Source organism: Cyrtonyx montezumae, unplaced genomic scaffold, assembly GCF_038088225.1.
Source record: "Cyrtonyx montezumae isolate F1298 unplaced genomic scaffold, pur_monq_1.0 scaffold_8, whole genome shotgun sequence".
Classification (NCBI taxonomy): Eukaryota; Metazoa; Chordata; class Aves; order Galliformes; family Odontophoridae; genus Cyrtonyx; species Cyrtonyx montezumae.
The window spans coordinates 40,578,726-40,598,147 of NW_027072089.1; the positions used below are offsets into that span (position 1 = coordinate 40,578,726).

At 40.1% G+C, this 19,422-nt stretch overlaps 1 protein-coding gene across 3 annotated transcripts in view; it reads left to right on the top strand.

Annotated features, from left to right (window-relative positions):
* Positions 1-19,422, top strand: part of GAREM1 (GRB2 associated regulator of MAPK1 subtype 1) — an 88,365-nt gene that overhangs the window by 49,101 nt on the left and 19,842 nt on the right. For 2 of the 3 annotated variants that reach the window (XM_065753440.1, XM_065753441.1), the window contains exon 3: positions 18,248-18,378. The exons of the other annotated variant lie outside the window; for it this stretch is intronic. In XM_065753440.1, coding sequence (XP_065609512.1) covers positions 18,248-18,378 — 131 coding nt within the window. The remainder of the gene's footprint in view (positions 1-18,247; positions 18,379-19,422) is intronic. 3 annotated transcript variants of the gene reach the window in all.

Consider the following 19,422-nt stretch of genomic DNA (forward strand, 5'->3'; position numbering starts at 1 on the left):
AGCAGGTGGCAAAAATGCAACATCATGAACTTTTTTTTTTAACTGAGCAATAAGCTCCATTCTGTTAAATGACCAGAAATCTCATGCTGATGATCTTCTTTGCTTGAAGTTAAGAGGGGATTTTTTCTATTCATTGTACAGTGTTAGGAAGTGTTATTTTAGTGAGCCAGCAGACTTCCAACTTTTATCCTTTACCAGCTAGTATTCTGAACTATTTAATACTAACTGAACTGTTTTACTAAAAATCCTCTCTAAAAACAAATTCACCCAGGAAAGCCATGGAAGCACATTTATTTTGTTGTTCTTTAGCTGAAAACAAACGTTCTGTTCTCATACCGTGTGAAACTGGATTAGGTTCAGGTCAGGGAATGCATTTTCATTCTTGGAGGCTCCTTGGCAATTTTAAGTACAGACACTTCCCTCTTCAGCCCACTCCTTTCGCTTCTGAGAACAAGAATTCCTCCATCATTTGGGAATTGCACTTGCATTTCTCTGGGCCCTGATGATTACGAGTATGTTAAAACTTTAAGTGGAACGCATCTAGTATATGAGTTGCATTCTTGGGTGTTGTGATGTAAATAGACTGACATCCACCAGAAATGGATTTTGGTGGGAATATTTTTTTTCTGGAACACTGTAGGTGCTTTTATATTTCTTTCTGCATTACTAAATTTGTATAGGGGAATATTAATCTGGGTGAGTCATCACAGATCAACAAGCTTTCCTCAGCTGTGATCAGAATGTCACTGAAACCCTAAAACTTTGTGATTATATGAACACAGCTGCCCCCTACACTGCAGTGGGTGCTAATGAGCAGTGTTAAGCAGAAACTTTGTGCCTTCATCCCCAACCTTCACCCAACATACAACTAGGGGTATGGTCCCTGTTTGAGTAACTGTTTCCTGAAGAGCTATGAAATCCCCAGGAGTGGAAAACACTGCGAACAGAGTTGTACCGGCACTTAGCAGGGGTGCAGCATTGTACCCTAGCAGGACTAAAACCAGTTATTTGCTTTATTTGTTTCAAAATTGTCCTTCTATTGCCTGTATACAACTTGATAGTTCAAGTGGCAGCAGAGGCTTTAGAAGGCTGTATTGTGCTGAACAAAATGAGGGCTGTTCTCCAAAGCCTGTTCCCTGCTACACAGGGTCCATCTATACTGAGCAAAAAAAGAATAAGTAACAACAGATCAGTTGTGCAGGGAACCATTAAATACGTTGTCTATATGGAAGATTTGGGCCTTTTCTCAACATTGCATTCATCTTCTTCTGAAAAGACCTCCCTTCCCCCTCCAGTGTTCGTGATCCACACCTTATTTTTCCTCTTTGTGATGTTTTTTTGTTTTGTTTTTTTAACAGTGGTTTAATGTGCTGGAGGTGGCTGGATATTTTTCTCATTAAAATTTATGCTTTGCATAGTTACCAGGTCAGCAAACTGGCTAAATAAAAGCAAGAAGGATTTAGCAGAGTCTGAGCCAGCCATTTACAAATAAATCTCTTAGGGCCTCTAATCGCTAGCAAATCATTTTGATTTGAAGGGAGATTAAGGATTATAAATATTCTATAAATCTATTTTTAGCTTCAACACCATTACACAAAAGCAAAGGATTCAGTGCAGCTTCTTGATCCTTTCCTACCTCTTACAGCAGCTCCCCTCCCCCCCAAAAAAAAAGGTTTTTGTGGAGATTTTTATAGGTTTTATTTTATTTTATTTCTTTTTGAGGAATGACATTATCAGACAGATCTGGGCTATAGACGTTAGACTAATGCAAGTGAAAAAGTGTCTATAATTAAGGATAGGAAGAACGTAAATGCATTTCTATGCTATCTGTACCTAGTGCATGAGAAAACCTGTCAGTACTGTAGCATGTAATGCAGTGGTTCAGAAGTGAAGAAAACAAAAAAATGAAGTAGTGGAAACAGTTTGCCTGGTAAACTCTTTAATTTGTACAAATTCTGGATGGATATTTCAAGCTTTCATGGCTGTTTGTCTTAGAATAAGTTTGAATAGTTGTGATTCCCACTGAGGAGAGAGCAGTGCCCACAGTCTACTGAAAATCCTTTACTCATCTTTCTGACTTGGTCTTGCACCTGGTAAGATTACATGCTTTCCTGTTGTTTGTCATCATTCTCCCAGGCACAAGGCTCTCAAATGACGGTGGAAATTGCAAGGGTGAATTTATGTAGGAAGAATTAAATGATAGGATAAAAGGCAATGGGCTTCATGGATGGATTTGCTTTCCCCTGCTATGTCTGCATGTAGCCTGTTCCTGACAGTGAGAAACTGTGCAGGACCCCTATGGAACGCAGATCCTTTAGATCTACCTTTTACTCTCTTCCCATCTGTCTGTATTCCTGAGTTGCTGCTTTTTCCCCTGCGTTTGTGACTGCAGTTGGCTTGCTCTCTGAACATTTTTTTTTTCACAACGTTTAAAAAGTACAGTGTGCTAGGTCAGTGTAATTGTCATAAAGCAAAGCTAACGTGGAGGGAGTGGGGCAGTCAGTCCCAATGATTTGCATTTCCCTGAAACATTCACAGTTTGTTGGTACTTAAATATTTGAAGTAAAATCCTGAAGAGGTATGTAAATGTTAGCAAAATTTAGTTGGGGTAAAGGTGTCAAGGTTTCCCTACAAATGCCATCTAGATACCTGTCAGTGTAATGTTTGCTCTTTGTATTACTCTTTCAGCCTTCTTTAAGCTATTTCAGTGGCTTCTGACTTTTGCTCTTGATATACAAATAAATCTCCGACACTGATCCTCCTTTTGATTCTTCCCATCAGTTCTGATGCCAAATGAAACAAAACTTTGTGCACGTAACAACATAACCACATCTCTGCTCCTGCTTTGGTGAGTTGCAGCCGTAGCCCTCGCCTTGCCATCAGCATTTAGGAGATCATGTCATTAAGTTAGAAGAGCCCGGAAAACAAAAAACAAACTCCTTGAGACCTGTCTCCAAGGCATCAGCTTTGGCACCCAGGGCAAGGAGAAAAGCAGGGCAGGGGATGAATTGTGGCTTGCCCCTTGCACAGCTTTGTGTAAGGCTTTGAACCTTGCCCTAAGGGCAGGCAGCGTGCCCCTGCAAGGCAGGGGGCTCCAACAATGCCCCCGCTTGTGCTGGCTGCCCTCCCCACAACTGCAGAATCGAGGCTTATCCTGTAAATCGCCTGGTGAGAAGGAACCCCCCCTTCTGGTGTAAGAATGGTTTCCTACTCTGCATGATGAATGACGCTGAAATAAAGTAGTTTAATTTTTAGGAAACTGTCGACCCTGAAAGGATTGGGCTATTATTTTAATTACCATAATGAGCAAACACTACTTGGAAGTCATTAAAAGAACATATACATAGCTCTAGTTCCCGCTGCCTGACGTGTACTGATGAAACATTTCTTTAACCAGAGGGATGCAGGTTAATTTTTCTCTGCTGCATCGACAGCAGTGTGCATAAGACATTTTGCTGTTGCTTTGCATTGCGTTTCCATCACCAGGAAATTTGTTGTCAGATACAGGTTAATTAGTGTGAGCATGGCTGAATGTTGGGAGCGAGGATACATAACCTCTCTTCGTACCAGTCTGAAATCAGTTGGCTGAGTTAACTTTTTGATATAGCATTTTATCATGGAAATGCTAACCTGTTGAAACTCAAAGGGCCATACTGAAGTGTTTTGTTGGTTTGGTTTTGGTTGGTTGGTTTTTGATGTTGATTTTTTTTTTGTTAATTTGTTTTGGTTTTTTAGTTGAAAGACTTCTCCAACCCACAGTGAAAATAGAAAATTTTACCAACAATAACTAGTGACTGCAAGCACGTGCATGTCCTGCCCTGCTGGATTTGAAATAGTGACTTGAAATTTGCTTCCTGTCTTCATGGTTCCTTGACCATAACATTGTGCAATCAGTTGCTCTGCTCCAAGGATTGCTTGGAGCAGTTCTCTCCCTTTATGTATATATGATTCTGGCTGAGGCAGAAAGATTGGTTCTGTAGCTGGGAGTGACTGGATTTAAATCGTCAGCCAAAATGAACAGTAGATGTGTGTAGTGTGAATGCAAGTTGCTTACCAGTTTGTTAGTTCATCTGGACCTGCTTAGGGCTACTGGTCTTTATGCCCACGTCTTTTCTGTGGGTGGCAAAGCACTGAGAAGGCATCTCAGAATAGTTCTGCTGCAGAAAAGAAGTAACTCCCATGCTCCAGATCTGCGCAAGGGTCAGAAAAGTTTAATCAGATGGCTGAAAACAGAACTAGATTGTGCAGTCAGCAAAATAGATTTCATAGGAAGTTTAAGATCCTTTGGAAAGAGTCTGCTGAAAAAAAATGAACAAAGAAATTGCCAGCATTAAGTGAAAAGTAGATGAGGTATGCAGGCTTGTGTTCTTCCTTCACAAAATTAAACGGTTGGTGCAAAGAATCTGCTTTTTAAAAAATAAGGATCCCTACTTGTGTTATTCTTCTTAGTGTATCTATTGTTCAGCTGATGGGAGCTGGAGTTCTGTGTGTTGCCCAGATCTTTCTGATAGGCAGCTCCAGAGGATGATGGATGAGCTGATCCAGCAGAAATGCCATCCCTTCTTTAAATTGCATATGTGCAGTACTTCTACGTGTTTTTCTCAAGGAGACAGCCAAAACTGGTGAGCTCACGCTATAGGTTTGGAGGAACTGCTCAATGAGGAATGAGATCTCAACTGTGGACCTTAAAGAAGAAGCTGAAGTACAGTACTGGGGGAGAAAATAAATTGATTATTATCATCCTAGTGCCTCCATCAGTATGGAAAGAGTTGTCATTCTAACAAGTTCTTACTATTCAGAGATTGAACTGTGCTGTAAAGATAGATCAGACGTCCCAGTACTTGCTTATTTTCCCTCACATAATTTCCATCAACACTGCTTAAGTTCAGCCACAGAGGAGGAATCGGATTTCAAAAGGGAAGTGAAAATCTCATTTTCAGACAGAGTTTGGGTATCAAAAGCAGAAACATGTTAGAAAGCTTGATAATATGAGCTCTATGTGTGGTTTAATTTTTCAGTAGAAAGTGTCATTACGTTATTTGGAGTTGCTGAGTTAGCCCCTAATGCTTTGTGCTATAATCTTGCATAAAGACGTTAATTGAATGGGCTTGGCATTTCTGTTACATGTAAACTGCTAATTACGTAGTTTTTCTGTTTCTGAAGGTAATATTTGGTTTGATTTACTTTTGTTGATCATTATAGAATAATGTGCTATATTATTATTACGCTGGGGAAAATACCTGTAAATTTTTGTAAAGCTTTTTTAATACTAGAAGAAAAAACAAATTTTTGGTGGCGTATATTTCTTCATTGTACTTTTTATACTTCAGTAGGAAATTTGGGTCATACTGATTTCCAGGTGTACTACTAGGGGAGAGTCACAGGTGGTATTTTCAACACATTCGTTGCTTTCTTTTCATTTTCTTCATAGTAATATATTTCTTTGTCAGGGGAAGGGATATTGGCACATCTCATGATGTTTGACAGGGAAGAAGTAGGTAACATAAAGGGCAGTGCTAAACCTTCAGCTCTGCAAAAAGATGAGTAGGCTTCACTGATCAGCTCTCTGACATGGCCATAGACTTAGCTCTGGTAAAGCCTGAAAATGAGACACTTCAGGTCTGCCCACACAGCACAATGGATGTTTAAGCTCACAGCGTGTACTAACTTGACTGTTTAACAATAACAGGGAAGCACTGGCAGCTCAGTGTGTGGCAGCATCAAAGGTTTGCTTCCCTGGAGTCCCTGGAAGGCTGACTGCAGTGCTGAGAATTAAACCCTGTGCTGCCCTATCTGCATGACTGCTGTCAGGCCTGCTAGTTCAAGGAAGCAGATGTCTGTGATAGGGTACATGATGCTTGTACACCTTCAGCCTGCTCAGATATACCAGTCATCTTCTCTGCTGTGGAAAATAGCCACCTTCCTATCATACTGCAGATCTTTGTTGCTTCTGTGGTGTTGGGCTATTGTAAGGCTCATTTAATGTGAGTTGGATGGAAAGTGCACCGAGTGGTTTCCTGACTGCTGTCCAAGAAAAATCTTGAGTCAGCTGGCATACAGTTTTTTGAAAGTTGGCTCAGCTGCATCTTTCTGGAGCTGGCAGCTGAGATATATGATCAGCCATGAAGCACCTGTAGCAAGCAGGAGTACAGCACTTAGGGTATGATGAAGAATAACCCATAGACGCTCCGATGTTCATCAACTTGAACAATTCAGGATTAAGAGTCATTTGGGAAGCTTGCATATTGTCCTCAAAGAGCAAACAATTGCAAGGAAGAAAAGTGAGGATGCTGAAATTAAACATTTTTACATCCCTCAGTCCAGACCTGCTAATAAGGTGACAGAGGGATCTGGCTGTATCCGACTTAGCTGAGCTGATCGCTGGCTTTCAGGGACTGAACTAAATGTGTCTATTAGACATAGTGTAATTAATGACCAGTGAAACTGTATGTTGATAAGCCTGTTAACTATGGCACCATGTGTCCAGGCAAAGGAAGCCGTTTCCTGTGAACACAACAATTATTATTGGACAGGTTTTCTGGTGGGTTGGCATAGATGACCATTAAAGATTTCTTCCCACCCAGAGCATTCTGCGTTTCTGTGGAGGTGTGAGAAAAGTGCTGGTGTACTTCCTTCCAGCAGGTGATCCTTCTCCAAATGGTCTGCTGCAGCATGGTAATCAGTGTGCTTCTCTCGATGTGTGGAGAAGGCTCATAAGTGAGCCACTTACACTGTTGGGCTTTGCTCTTGCTGCCTATGCACTAGTGTAGTTGAAAAGGGAAGAAAAGGATGCTTTTATTAAGTTACTGATTCAAGAAGTGCAATGTGTGTCATTTTAAAGGGAGGGTTTCTTTTTGCAACTCCGCGGTTCTACTCTTTGTGTTCAAAAAACTCAGCTGAAATAGTTGTTTTCCTGAAAGATAACATTAGGCTGGCAAGGAAACTATTTCAGTACTCTGCAATAACACTAGCAGAGACTGGTCTTTTCACAGTTTTGTATTTTAAATTGCTTCCAGCTTGATGTACCATTCTTTCTGGTCTCTAAGCATAACGTGGTCTCTCTTTCTCTCTCACAATTTCTCTAGTAAACCAACTCCAGGTGTCTGAAACACTGTCTTTTTTGTTGTGTGTGGGTTTTTTTTTTCCCATCCATGACTTCTTCACCAACTTAAATCTTTGTGCTCACACCAACTGCCTAGTATTGATTTAGTTCTGTTTTTCAATGAATAACGTTTTTTTTTTGATCCAGAGATATTAACAGCATTTTTCTTAGGCTCCGAGACTGCACTGATATGACCTTGTTTAAAAGGATATGTTCTTTCATGAAAATCTAGTGCATAGCATTTCTGTAGAGCAGTTGCAGCTGATGTTAGCTTCTGTACTTAAAAATAGTGTGTAATATCATATCTAGTGATAGTCTTGCATCTTTGAAAGCATGTGTGCATTCAGAGGTGAAAGGGGACCAGACACTTTGATAATTACCACTTTGCAGCCCTTCCCATGCAAGGCTACAAAATTGAATTGGTACAAAAATGGCTTTTAGCCAGAGATGCCACAAGCCGATATTAGAAAAAAAGATTTCACTTGAAAAACAGATAAGATATTCACTGTATCATTTCAGGAAGCATTACCATGGCACAGTATAACTTCTTAGATCATGAATGACCATTTACGTGGAGAAAACAAGATCAACTGTGTTGTCTTTTAGAAACAGAAAAATTAAAGCACAAGATGTGTAGTCTGTAGTATTTACTTTCTGTCGGGCAGTTTTAGGCCAGGCTGACTATTAATGGGTTTCATTTACACTCAGCAAGCTGACAGACATCTGAGGGAAAAATTGGCCGGGCGTTCTGTTTCTTTTCACTGCTTGGATTCAACTATAACTATTTGAACTGCCAAAGAGGGCTTTAGATGGTAACCAACTTATTTAAGGTACTTTATTGAACCAAGTAATGAAACAGTGTATGCATTCAGAAGAGCTAGGGACGATGTGTATCTTACTTAGATCTGAGTTTTTGGTTTATTTTCTTTGTTGGCTTTTTATGGAGACATGAAAAATTAGACCAGGTGATAATGCTAAAGCAGTATGCTCTTATCCACCAACTTTATTCACTCATCTTTCAGCTCATCTGATTTGTGGCACTTCCAGATATGTTGTGAAAGTATGCCAAAATGTTCATTCTTAAAAGCTGCCTTCATTCATTTTGTACTGGTATTGAGAGCTCTCTTGACTTCGTAGATAAATTGCACAACCCCAGATCAGTGTTGGCTTATACTGGAAACCAGATGAATGATTCTAACAGACTACTGCTTTTATACACAGTGATTGAAAAGATGGCTTACCACATGCAGAATACAGGTAGTGAAACACCTTCTCAGCTGAGGTGATGATGTAAATGTGTCTGTTGGCTGTAAATAAATGTTAGAAATGTTTGCTGCAAATTACTTTGCGTGCTTGTTGGATATTCCAGTGTTATGGAGAACATTTTGAGAGTGTGACTTATTACATGTATTTAATTAGTCATTTTTCAGATTGTCCGTCATTTTGGCTTGAAATTCTCTATAATATAGTTTTAGCTGTAGCATAAGTAGATTTAACTCTTTGGCAGGAGATCTTAGCTGAATGAGCTGGATCTACTGTGTAAATAAGGAGTTTCTTTGGAAATTGGCTTTATTTCAGATTGAAATACGTTGTCTAATTTGCTCCAGAAGTAAAGTGAACTTTTTTCCAGAGTTTGCTCATAATTGCTGGTGGTCAGAGCTATAATAAATTGCATTTACACCCAATTTAAACATTTTATAAATACGTAAGCTAAAATGCAGCCTGTGCCAGGCTTTGAGGGGGTGAGGGAGAGGAAAAAATCAGAACCTTTCCTAACAAAATACTTTTCATTTCCTTAAAAAAACAACAGTCTCTCCCTTCTGTTGTTGATATGCAAGTACTGGGAGCTATTAGAGCAACAGGTCTTCTAGTAATTTACATGAAGTATTTCAATAGATTTAAGTTGAGAGGCAGGGCGGGGAAATGCAGCATTTCTCCTAGAGATTGTGAATCGTGTATTCAGTGAGTGAATGAGATACAAGCTATGAAACAATGAGATGGTCTATAATGCACAGACGTTCTTTCAGGCTAACCAAGCCCAGGCTCTGAAGTCTCTCTCCACATTGATAAAAATGCCTAGCTCTGAACGAAATATGCATATTCTGCCTCATATAAAGCCCTGTGAGTTACCAAGAGCTGGAACTGCTGACTCAGTCATTGTTCCTGGTTTTTAAAACTCTTCCCATTCAGTTAATTATAAAACCTGTTCCTGAACATGAAACAAAAGCACTTTGTATACAGTATTGGGCTGCATACATTTAAGGATTTCTGCTCTGTGAATGCTGTTTTTCTTTAGCTGTGTTTATTGCACCGAACGTGCCTGCCAGCAGCAGTGCTGCATACATGGCTGTCCTTGTCAGCTGGGCTGTTCTACCACACACCGGCCTACACTCGTACCACGGCCTGCGTAACGGGAGAGGGGTCAGAACCTGAAGGGCACAAAAGACTACTCAAGCAGCATGACAGCAATGAATGCAGTTTAAGTCAGGCCGTGGATATGGAGATTCTGATGTGGGAGTAGTCAGATGAAAAGGTTCTGTCAGAAAAAGAGCAGAAAGAGAAGGTGGTGGGTCTGTGAGTGCAGACCGTGTCTTTACAGTGGGGCAGGAGCACTCATAGCTTGAGTTTTGGTGGGCATTATGTTTATGAAATAAATAAAAGCTGTTGCTGAGTTAGACAAAGTTAATGATTAAGCTTAGCAGCCATTGCTGCTACTTTAGCAAAAGCTTTGACTTAACAAGATGTAAAAGAATGTGTGTGATGTCATTTGGAAAAGCCACTTCAGTTGTCAAAATAAATGTTCTGAAAGATGGCTTCTGAATGTGTCAGATATACATTCAGAAGTTGCTTGATTAGAATCTTTGAAATCCATGTTGTTACCAAAACTATGTTCCTCCATTTCTGCGCATCTTCATTTCTTTCCTGAAGCGGCAATTCTCTGTCCCAATTTTTAATCAAGAATATGAAGTGATACAGTTCAGAGCAGGCCTGGCACAGAGACTAGGACCTGGTGGTTTCCTAATTGCAAAAGTTTCCTTTCTTCAATGCAGTAAACTTTTGGTCCACTAAAAATATTAACTTCTTTCCAAACTGAGTTATTCTTCTAGGAATGACATCTCTTCCATCTGTCCATGTAGGATTTCTCCATTGCCGCTGGTAGACAAAATTCTTTTTGAAGGTTGTCTGGTTTTTATTTTAACCTGAAATAAACATCCTCATTTACTTGTGGCCGTTAGTAATAAGGATGTATATTGACCTACTGTTTGTAAGTACAGTCTGTGTTTAAAATACTTCAACTCACTGTCAGTACACAATCCCTCTTTACCTTTTTCAGTATACTGAGACATCAAAAGTAGAAGAACACTATTCAAACTGAGCTTGTATTGTGAAATACTGCTGCTCTTAAAAAACACTTTTTCATTGATAACTTCAGTTGTGCAAGAAACTTAAATCTGCTGTGCCAACCAAGATGTAAAGAGTGAAAAGGAAGAAATGCTTTTTCCTTTGTGGATTTCCCATGAGATGGCATCTTCTTGAGGGAGGGACTGATCTTGGGTTTGGAACCTTGAAGTCACATTATGAACTATAGCTGCACCATTGGTGGTAGCAACATCAACCTAAATAGATGTTAATGAGGAAATCCATGATAAAGGCAAAAATTTTTAATGCAGCTGCAGAACAAAATCTTCAGCCTGTCTAGTTAATCTGTAACAGGTATTCTAATATGGCCTGTTTGAGCCTGCTTGAATCTAGAATTAATTTCAGATGTTAACGAGGGGTTTATTCTTTTACTCTCATCATAACTTTCTTTGTGCCTTAATTAAATGTTAATCTATTGTAGACAGCCCTGTTCTTGTAATGACTTGAGACTGGTGTATACTGATGATCTGAGAGGAGATCGCCTAGATAAGGATAAGTTTAAAGGCAGACTAAGCCTGTACTGCCTCTTAACTTTCAATGTATGTAATGTCTTTTGCTAAAATAAAAATCTGCCTGGATAGAACAATGCAAAAAACAGAATTTACTATTTAAAAAAAAAACATATCCTTATCAATGAATATTAATACTGTTCAATTTCCTGGGCTAAATAAAATTCTCTTGAGGGGTTTGTATGCCATTCAAGGCAAAGTTTGATCTGGAACTTGGATTCACGTAGCTAAGCTGAGTCACTACTCCTCAGGTGTGATTTTTAGCTCTGAATCAGCTTTGGTGTATCAAGTATAAATGAAAGTGATATATTTGCTCAGAAAGACGAGTGATTGAAAGTACAGTAGTACTAATTGTAGTCACATACTTTTCACATTTGGTTCTGTATTTTTCCAGCCTTTCATTGGGAGGACAGTTTCTGGTGGAGGCTTCTGTTAGGTGGGGGACACACTGGCTTTACCTTCATTTCAGTTCATTGCTGGTGACAAGCGTTTCCAGCAGAGCTTCTCATGAGGATTCTGGTTGCCACTGCAGTAATGAGAGTTGTGAGCTCTTAGTGTCCTAGCAGTTTTCTTACCTGAGAGGTAAGTAGCCCTCACCACAACTTGAAAAGAATAGCAAGCACGTAAGGAAAGTTTCTTATAAGACATCTACTCGTAAACAAAGTCATCTCAACACTGTCATGCCAGCTCTGGATTATTTTAGGTGCGTTCTCTGTAACTTTACCCTCTTGCTCTTACTGCCTTGTGCTACAGTCTGAATTAGCTCTGCTGTTCACCAGGAGAGCATGCCATCTTTTTGTGTGTATATGATCTTAGTGTTCAACGGGAAAACAGCAATGACTTTTCTTGGTAGTAATTAAGAAATTCAGACAGTGCAGTAGTCACCAGACTGCTCTGCATGAGCACTGGAGTGTGTGAACTTGAATGCTGACAGAAAACGGTGGATGTAGTGTTCATGGTGTCTGCTGGTAGCACGTGGGAAAGGAATGAAATGATGTTAATTACAAGTTAGATTGATGTCAACTCAGTGAGTAAGTTGAATCTAGTTAACTTCTTACTAGTCCAACAAGACGCTCCAACGTGACCTCATAAAATGGAACATTTCATTGTGGTAATCTAGCATTTGTGTTGATAATAACTTATGAAAGAAGGGGTAGAGGTTAGACTTGTTTCCTCTCTGCCATTTTACGTAATCAGTAACCTAAATTTCCCTCTCATACATAATCTATTACTTGAATCTGCTTTAAACTATAGTCAGTCACCCTTTGAACTGATTTGTCTGCCTAATGCTGCAAATAGTATCAGATACTTTGCTACACTATTTAAGAATCAGAAGAGTAAGATTTGGAAAATAGAATGCTAAACTTTTATCGTCTCCATTGCTCTAGCAGCTCAGGATTAGGGGTTTAGTGCAGTCATTGTGTTGCTGTGTGGGGAAACTTGGTTGGATTCCCACCCTTGATCTCTCCAACGGTATGCTTATGAGCAGGTGGTGCGTCAGCGTGCTGATGCTCTGCTTCAACATGTCTCACTAGGGTTCTGATGCTTGACTCATTCAGCTGTGGTTGAATGGGTATTTGTACAGCAGACATAACATGGAGAGGAATAAAGGCATTTAAGGCTTCAGAATCTTGATAATACTTCTGAGAAGTAATGCCATTCATCTGAAGGGCTCCTTCCCCATTAAACGTTGCACAATCTCTGACTGAATGTGCCATTGTGCCTTGCCCTCTGCTTCACAGGGCCGTAAGTTTAGCTCCAGTACACTTGATGAATTCTAATTGTATTATGTTTACTTAGATATGTCCCTAGTTCATCTTTCATCTTTTGTTGTTTTTTTTTTATTATTCATTCCCAACATTTCCAAATGTCTGGGGACAGATGGGGACACGGGAAGTCCTCTTCTATCCCTTTCCCCTCAAGGAAGAAGTATAGACAGGCAGCTCTTAAAAAACAGAGACAGTATTTCAAAGCTGTTTCATGGTGATTACAATGTAAGATTCAATTGTAGCTTTTCTTGTTTGTGGGCCAGTCCTTACCCTTTGGAAGCTGTCACTCTTGTGTTTTCCTGCTATATTCTCTACCCTTTTATAAATTCCTGTAGTTTTCAGCAGGCTGAAAAAAAAAGTGTGCCATTTGTATTTGCCATTTTCCTCCATAATGAGTCTTTCTTCCCTCATCTGTCCCCTCTACAGTGAAGACCCAGCAACACTTCTCCTCCAAAACACCTAACTCCAGGGTAAACTGTCCCATGCAGAGCTGGGAACAAGCTCTGGATTTCTGCAAGCTAGAAGATGACAAAAGCAAAGGAAGACATTAATTTCCTGCTCACTGTTGCATCTGCATGTCTGCCAAACCATTTGTTACTGTTTTAGTGATACATTCCCTTGTTCAAAGTGTTCTTGGGGCTTTCTCCCTTCTCTCAGGTCTAGGCATCTTCAACCAACGTCCTTGGAACACTGAAATGTCACATGTAGGCTCTATGCAGTGACATTTTGGCAATGTCAATTCAAATACAAGACTGATTTTAAAAAATAACACGTAGGTCAGAGAGGCAGAAATTAGGATTGTTTTAATCTATTCTTTTAGTCTCTTTGGTTTGCCATGGTTGTTCTTGACCAGTTGTATTATCTGAAAATTAGGAAGGAAAGAAATAACTCTTGCATATGACTTAGTTGATGGAGTTGAAAAGTGAGGCAATAAACTGACGTTCTCCTAGCATCTAGCAAGCTACCTCTTTTTGCTCTCTTTGCTGTTTCTTATTTCCTCTTTAGATTTCTGTTATTCAACTCTGCTCAGTTATATCAAGGATCACCGTTTTGGAATGGAAGACAAAGTTGTCTCCTGCCATCCTGATGCATGGGAATGCAAAAAAAAAAAAAGACAAAAACAAACCTGCAGACAGAAGTTGTCTTTTTCTTAAACTGTGGTGATCTAGAAGGCAGAAAGCCTTTTCTCCTTGGCTCAAGTCTGTTAGTCTTTGAAATACTGAAGTGCAGTCAGCAGTCAACAAATAATAAGAAACATAAACCTCTGCAGTACTTTGGCTACCCTGCTGTGCTGTCTGCACATTCTGGAGAGGCACAGGGCTTTGCATGTAGTCTCACATAGAGATGTGAGACTTGCTAAGTAATCAAAGCTGCTGAAAGACAATACAACTCCTGCCTCCTTAGGGAAACATCTAACAGGGAACGCAATTGAGCAGATGTTTTGAAGATCTTCCATGTTTTCTATTGATGACATACAGCTACTTTTTTCTTATTATTTACAGAACAGTCTGATTTTTGTTTTGGATATACAGATCAGAGCATTTATAACAGCTAGGCTGTTTGGATGTGAAGGGGAGGTTGCTTCTAAGACCAGCAGACCTTACACTGCAGAAATACCTGAATGAGGTGCACTGCAGTTCTGTACATCCATAAACTTGCAAGAGCCTGAGCAGTGGAAGTGGCAGAAGCAAGCAAAAAGCTAGAACAGAAAGGGCTAGTTAATGACCTAGGGCAGGTCCTGCTCACAAGTGTTCAGCTTCTGGCAAGAAGGAAGATGGACTGATCTTCCTACTCATTTTTAATAAATGCCTCAATAAACTGGGGGATAAGCCCTGGTTTAATTCTTTTCCTGCATTTTATCTTTCCAGATTCATTTCCTTCAGTAGTGGATTTACAGTCTCTGCTGTAAGTGCCTTCACACGGAAATAAGATTTCATAATCTGTGTAGATAATATATACTAGAATGAAATTGTTCCAATACTCTGTCTGCCAAAGGCCAGACCTAGAGATAAAGAGATATAAGGCTTGCAGTAGTTGTTCATTACTCCCTTACACTTGGCTGCAAAGAAGTAACCACACCTGCTCAGTGGACCATGCAAATATAACAGGTCTCTGATCTTTCTAGACCTGTGCTGATTTACTGGAGGAATATTTCATTATCCTTTCTGTAGCAGCACAAGAAAAGGGGGTTAGTTTTGTAAAGGTATCGCTTTAGATTTTCTTCAGTTTTTTGTCATATTCCTAATTAGCACAGTTAAATTGTGCAATAATTGAAGCTTGTTGTCTATTTCGTAAAGTCTTTTAATGGAATCTTGTCTGTTGTGAGGGATAAAAAAAAATCCTTTTCAGATTGTAGTCAAGACTTATGTCCATTTGACTTGTATGTCAGCTATGTTCTCTTTTTTTATGGCAATTTGAGAGACTGGGGAGGAACATAATAAGTAATTGTCTCCTTCCTCACTGTTACTTACTTGACATCTGGCTCAAAAGTGTACTGCAAGCCCCTCTTCTGCCCTTTTTCTATCCTTCCAATAGAAAAGTCTGCCTTTTTTAATGAAGAAATAAATTAAAAAAAAAAAAAGATCTATAGAAAATCCAGAGAATTTTCCAAAGGAAAAGCATTTTAACATCCAGTCCTGACTGCTTCCATGCACAGAATACTTGATTTTGTAACAAGAGAAGATTAATGCTGCCCTTATATTATGCGCTTTTGGATCTGTATGTACTTCTCTGTAGTCAGCCTCCTCGTGAACTGCTGTATATTAGCAATGAAGGCACAGACAGCTTTGTGTTTGTGCAGCTCAGCTGAAGGAAGGGAAGATGACACAGCTACATAGATGGATCTGAGCATCTCTTTGTACCGAGGCAATTCTCCAGCTGATACAAGAACATGTGCAAGCCTGCCATAGCTAGCAGACCCTTCTCCTAGTTGCTGAGGAGCCTAAAGCTTTTGTTCTTTTGTGAGGAATTTTGGACTCTTGTAGAATTTTGAGTTGTAATGGATGACAGGCTTTTTGTTGCCACCAAGCCAATGCACTGTTAAATGCATTGTAGTCATAATAAAATAATACTAGCATACTTCCAGACAGAGTAACTGGAGGACCTGGAATTAAAGACCTCGCTCAAAGTGCTAGGTGTGTATGATTTGGATAATGTTATTGTTCAAGATGGTGTTCTTCTCCATTATTCATATGAATTCATACACTGTTACTGTGCTCAACTCAATTCCTACTCTTGAGCATGAGTTCCTGATTTATTTCTGAACTAGCAAAATGCTATCTCTGCAATATCTCACAATTTCCAACAATTGTGTAGCTTCCATGCAGTACTGTATTCAACTCCATTCTGTACATAGGAGTATTAAATCAGAGGTAACCCCACTAGGTTTTGCAGATCTGTCTGAGGTTTCTAGAACTTGCAGTATTTTTGTTTGTTTATTCCTCTGGGGACTTCAAGTTTAAAATACCATTATAAATTGTAATCACTGTTTGCCTCAAATAAAAGCTGCAGCTGGGAATCTTGCATATCAAACCCCTAGATCCCACATTGGGCAGTCAGACAGGTGGCTGTGCCATTGGCTGAAGAGGGTGCTTCTTGTAGAGCAACTCCTGAGCAAGCAGGAGCAAGCTTCAGCCAGTAGTTAACCCACAGAGAACACAGTGACAACTTCTGTCAAATTTAAAAACATCTCATCCCTAGTGAACATACAAGGAATACTGTCATTGGCTCCAGAGTGCTTGTTTCTCTGTGCTATCAGGCACTCCCTGGTGCCACACATAATACCTGCTGCTATATGATGTCTTGGCACATACAGGTGAAGGTCTGCCTTCACTCGGTTTGTGCACTCTGCTGAAATTCCTGAAACATAGATCTGTGTGCCTGGAGGGAGGAGGACCTGCAGACCTGGAGAGTGCATCGTTAGGATTGGATGACAGGGAGTTCCCAAAGCCACAACTACCAACTACACTGTGTGTGGTGACCTGGGGATTAAAAAGCCTAGTTCTCCTCCTTTCATCTCTCCCCCTGCAACCCTCGTCAGCAGCACAACTTCCAACTTCTCTTGCCAGAGCTCTTCCGTGCTTTTTTTCCAGAGGTGCAGTCTGCATGACTTCTCCTCGATTGCTTTGCACCAGAATGGGCTGCACAATGCTGGTACATTTCTGCTACTACGTAAGATGTTCTTCTCAAATGCTCACCTGCTGTAGATTTCTTATGGCTATCTGTAGTGTCTGGCAGGCATAGCTTTGTCACTCCTAAAATTTTCTGCTCTTAATGTATATTCACCTATTCTATATAGGTGAATCCTCTGAACGTGTCTGACGGGGATATGTAGGAGAAACAGTGTGTGGTGCATGAAAATGCTGAAGGAGTGGGAATATTTCTGAATGTGGCTGACATCCTGATGCACTGGATGAATTTTCATGAAGTTGAGCACTGTGAGCAATAAGCCAGTGCCTGAGTGCACTGCTAATTTTAAAATATGATTTATAGGAGGTGCACAAACCTCAGATTTTAGTCAGACTTGTACTCATTGTCATGAGCTGCTCCTTACAAGGAGGCCTGCTATGCTGTTCTCTCACTGAGATCATCCTTTAACTTGGTAGTAGTAGTTAATGTTTCTAAATTTGGGGAGATTGCTCTGCAGATTTGTCACACAAACAGCAACATATCTGTCTTGAGTTTTCATTATGGCTGTATTTATAAAGCAAACTTCTAAACTTGGTGTTTGTTACGCACAAGAGCAATTGCTCCTTGATGCTGGTCCTTGCCTCCCACCACACTGAAAACACGGAATAAAGTCAGCAAGAAATGCTTCTTCCTAATGTTTGTCTCTAGCAGACCCCCTTCAGAAAAGGATTTATATCTGTATGGTTTCATTTCTCGCAGCGTTGAAGTTCTCAGAGGGCTTAGCTTGTAATTAAGAAAAGCTAGGTGCTGTCCCACACTTTTCCACTGCTAGGAAAGCCTACGGGAAAAGGATTGAAGCCTCACATTCTCTCATAGCTGTTTGATGACACTAAAATACATACTTCAAAAAAACACGTGTATTGTTTTGGGTTTTATGGTACTGGGTGTGTCTTCTCTCTCTAATGCTTCTATTATTAGAGGCCAAAAAATGTTATCTGTGCAGATACTATTACAGTGAATTAAGTATATAAACACAGAAGCCTCAATAGTTACTTACTGTTTCTAGACAGCATGTGATGAAAGGATCTTTTACATTTTGCAGCTCCCACACATTCTTTTTGTTCTACCCTGGTGAAAACTGCGTGTCCTCCGTGGCAGGTTCAGAAGGCTCTTTGCAATCTTTCATTTCGTATTTTGGCTGCTAATAACCGGAAAAACTGACCGAGGGAAATAGTGAAGAAGTTGAGCCAGCAGTTGCCACAGTGACAGTTGTCCAATGTAAATATCTTACAACTCTTCTGTTTATCATCTGTTTTCAGGGCAGTTTAAGCTGCTGGAACAAGACCGAGATATTAAGGAGCCAGTGCAGTATTTTAACAGTGTGGAGGAGGTGGCTAAAGCATTTCCTGAACGAGTTTACGTCATGGAGGAAATAACATTCAACGTTAAGGTAGTCCCTGAATAAATATTTATCTCTGTCTCAATGATTAACTGTTACAACCTTTATATACATGGCAAGCGAGCAACAGGGCTGTGTGGGAAGTGTGATTTTTGAGACAAATGGGTCTTTAGTTCTGCCTTCAGTGGTGGTGCTCTTCAGGATTGTTTTTGCAGTGCTAAATCAACACATCCTAGAAGGGCTGTCCTATCCTATGACACTTTAGGGAGCAGTTTTGATGATGTATCCCGTAATTCATCTAATTGGGATGTTGCTGCCAGATTTTAAACAAATGTTGTTTGTTGCCCCCTTTGTCCTCCCACTTCCAGCAGTTTGAATTTTATTTTCTGGTAAGCAGCAGCTGCTCAGATCCCTGTCCAGAAAGCCATATTCACAGAGAGCGTGCAGAGTGAAACGATAGTGCTGCTTCTCTCCAAATGACTGCAGAAGTGTCACTGTGAATGAAAGAAAAAAAATAGAAAAGATGGGCTTGTTCTATGTGTGTGTATTTGGGCATGCACACTTCTTGGTCTCATCTTTGGATCAGCAATGCCTTGTGTCACCAGACTACAGTGCTATGGCATGAAACAGTGGTAACAGAACATGTTCATCTCCCTTGTCTTACCTATATTTTCTGGAAGGCACCTACAAAAAGTAGATCAGTTCTGGTGAAAGAGCTGAACAGCATCTTAGAGCTGGGATGCAGTGGTGCATATTTGCATTGCGTACTCTACAGAGGAGACTGGCTGATGCTGCTAGTGTAAAACCAGAATAGAGTTTCCCACTCCCAGGTGTAGTAATGTGGGTTTTACTTATAACCCACATATCTTTTAATGGCTTCTCCTCTTTCTTGCACTACTAGAGTTGAGGGACATCAGCTAGACTGCAGTTTTTATAGGTTTGAAACGAGATTGCTGAAGACTGCTGTAAGTACTCATTAGCTAATTCACTTAGAGACACCAATTCTTGCCTTTCAGGACAGTAAGTTTTTTTTACCTTTATGCTACTAATTAACCTGAAACCATGCAACAGAGTCTTTCATGAATGAAAGGTGCA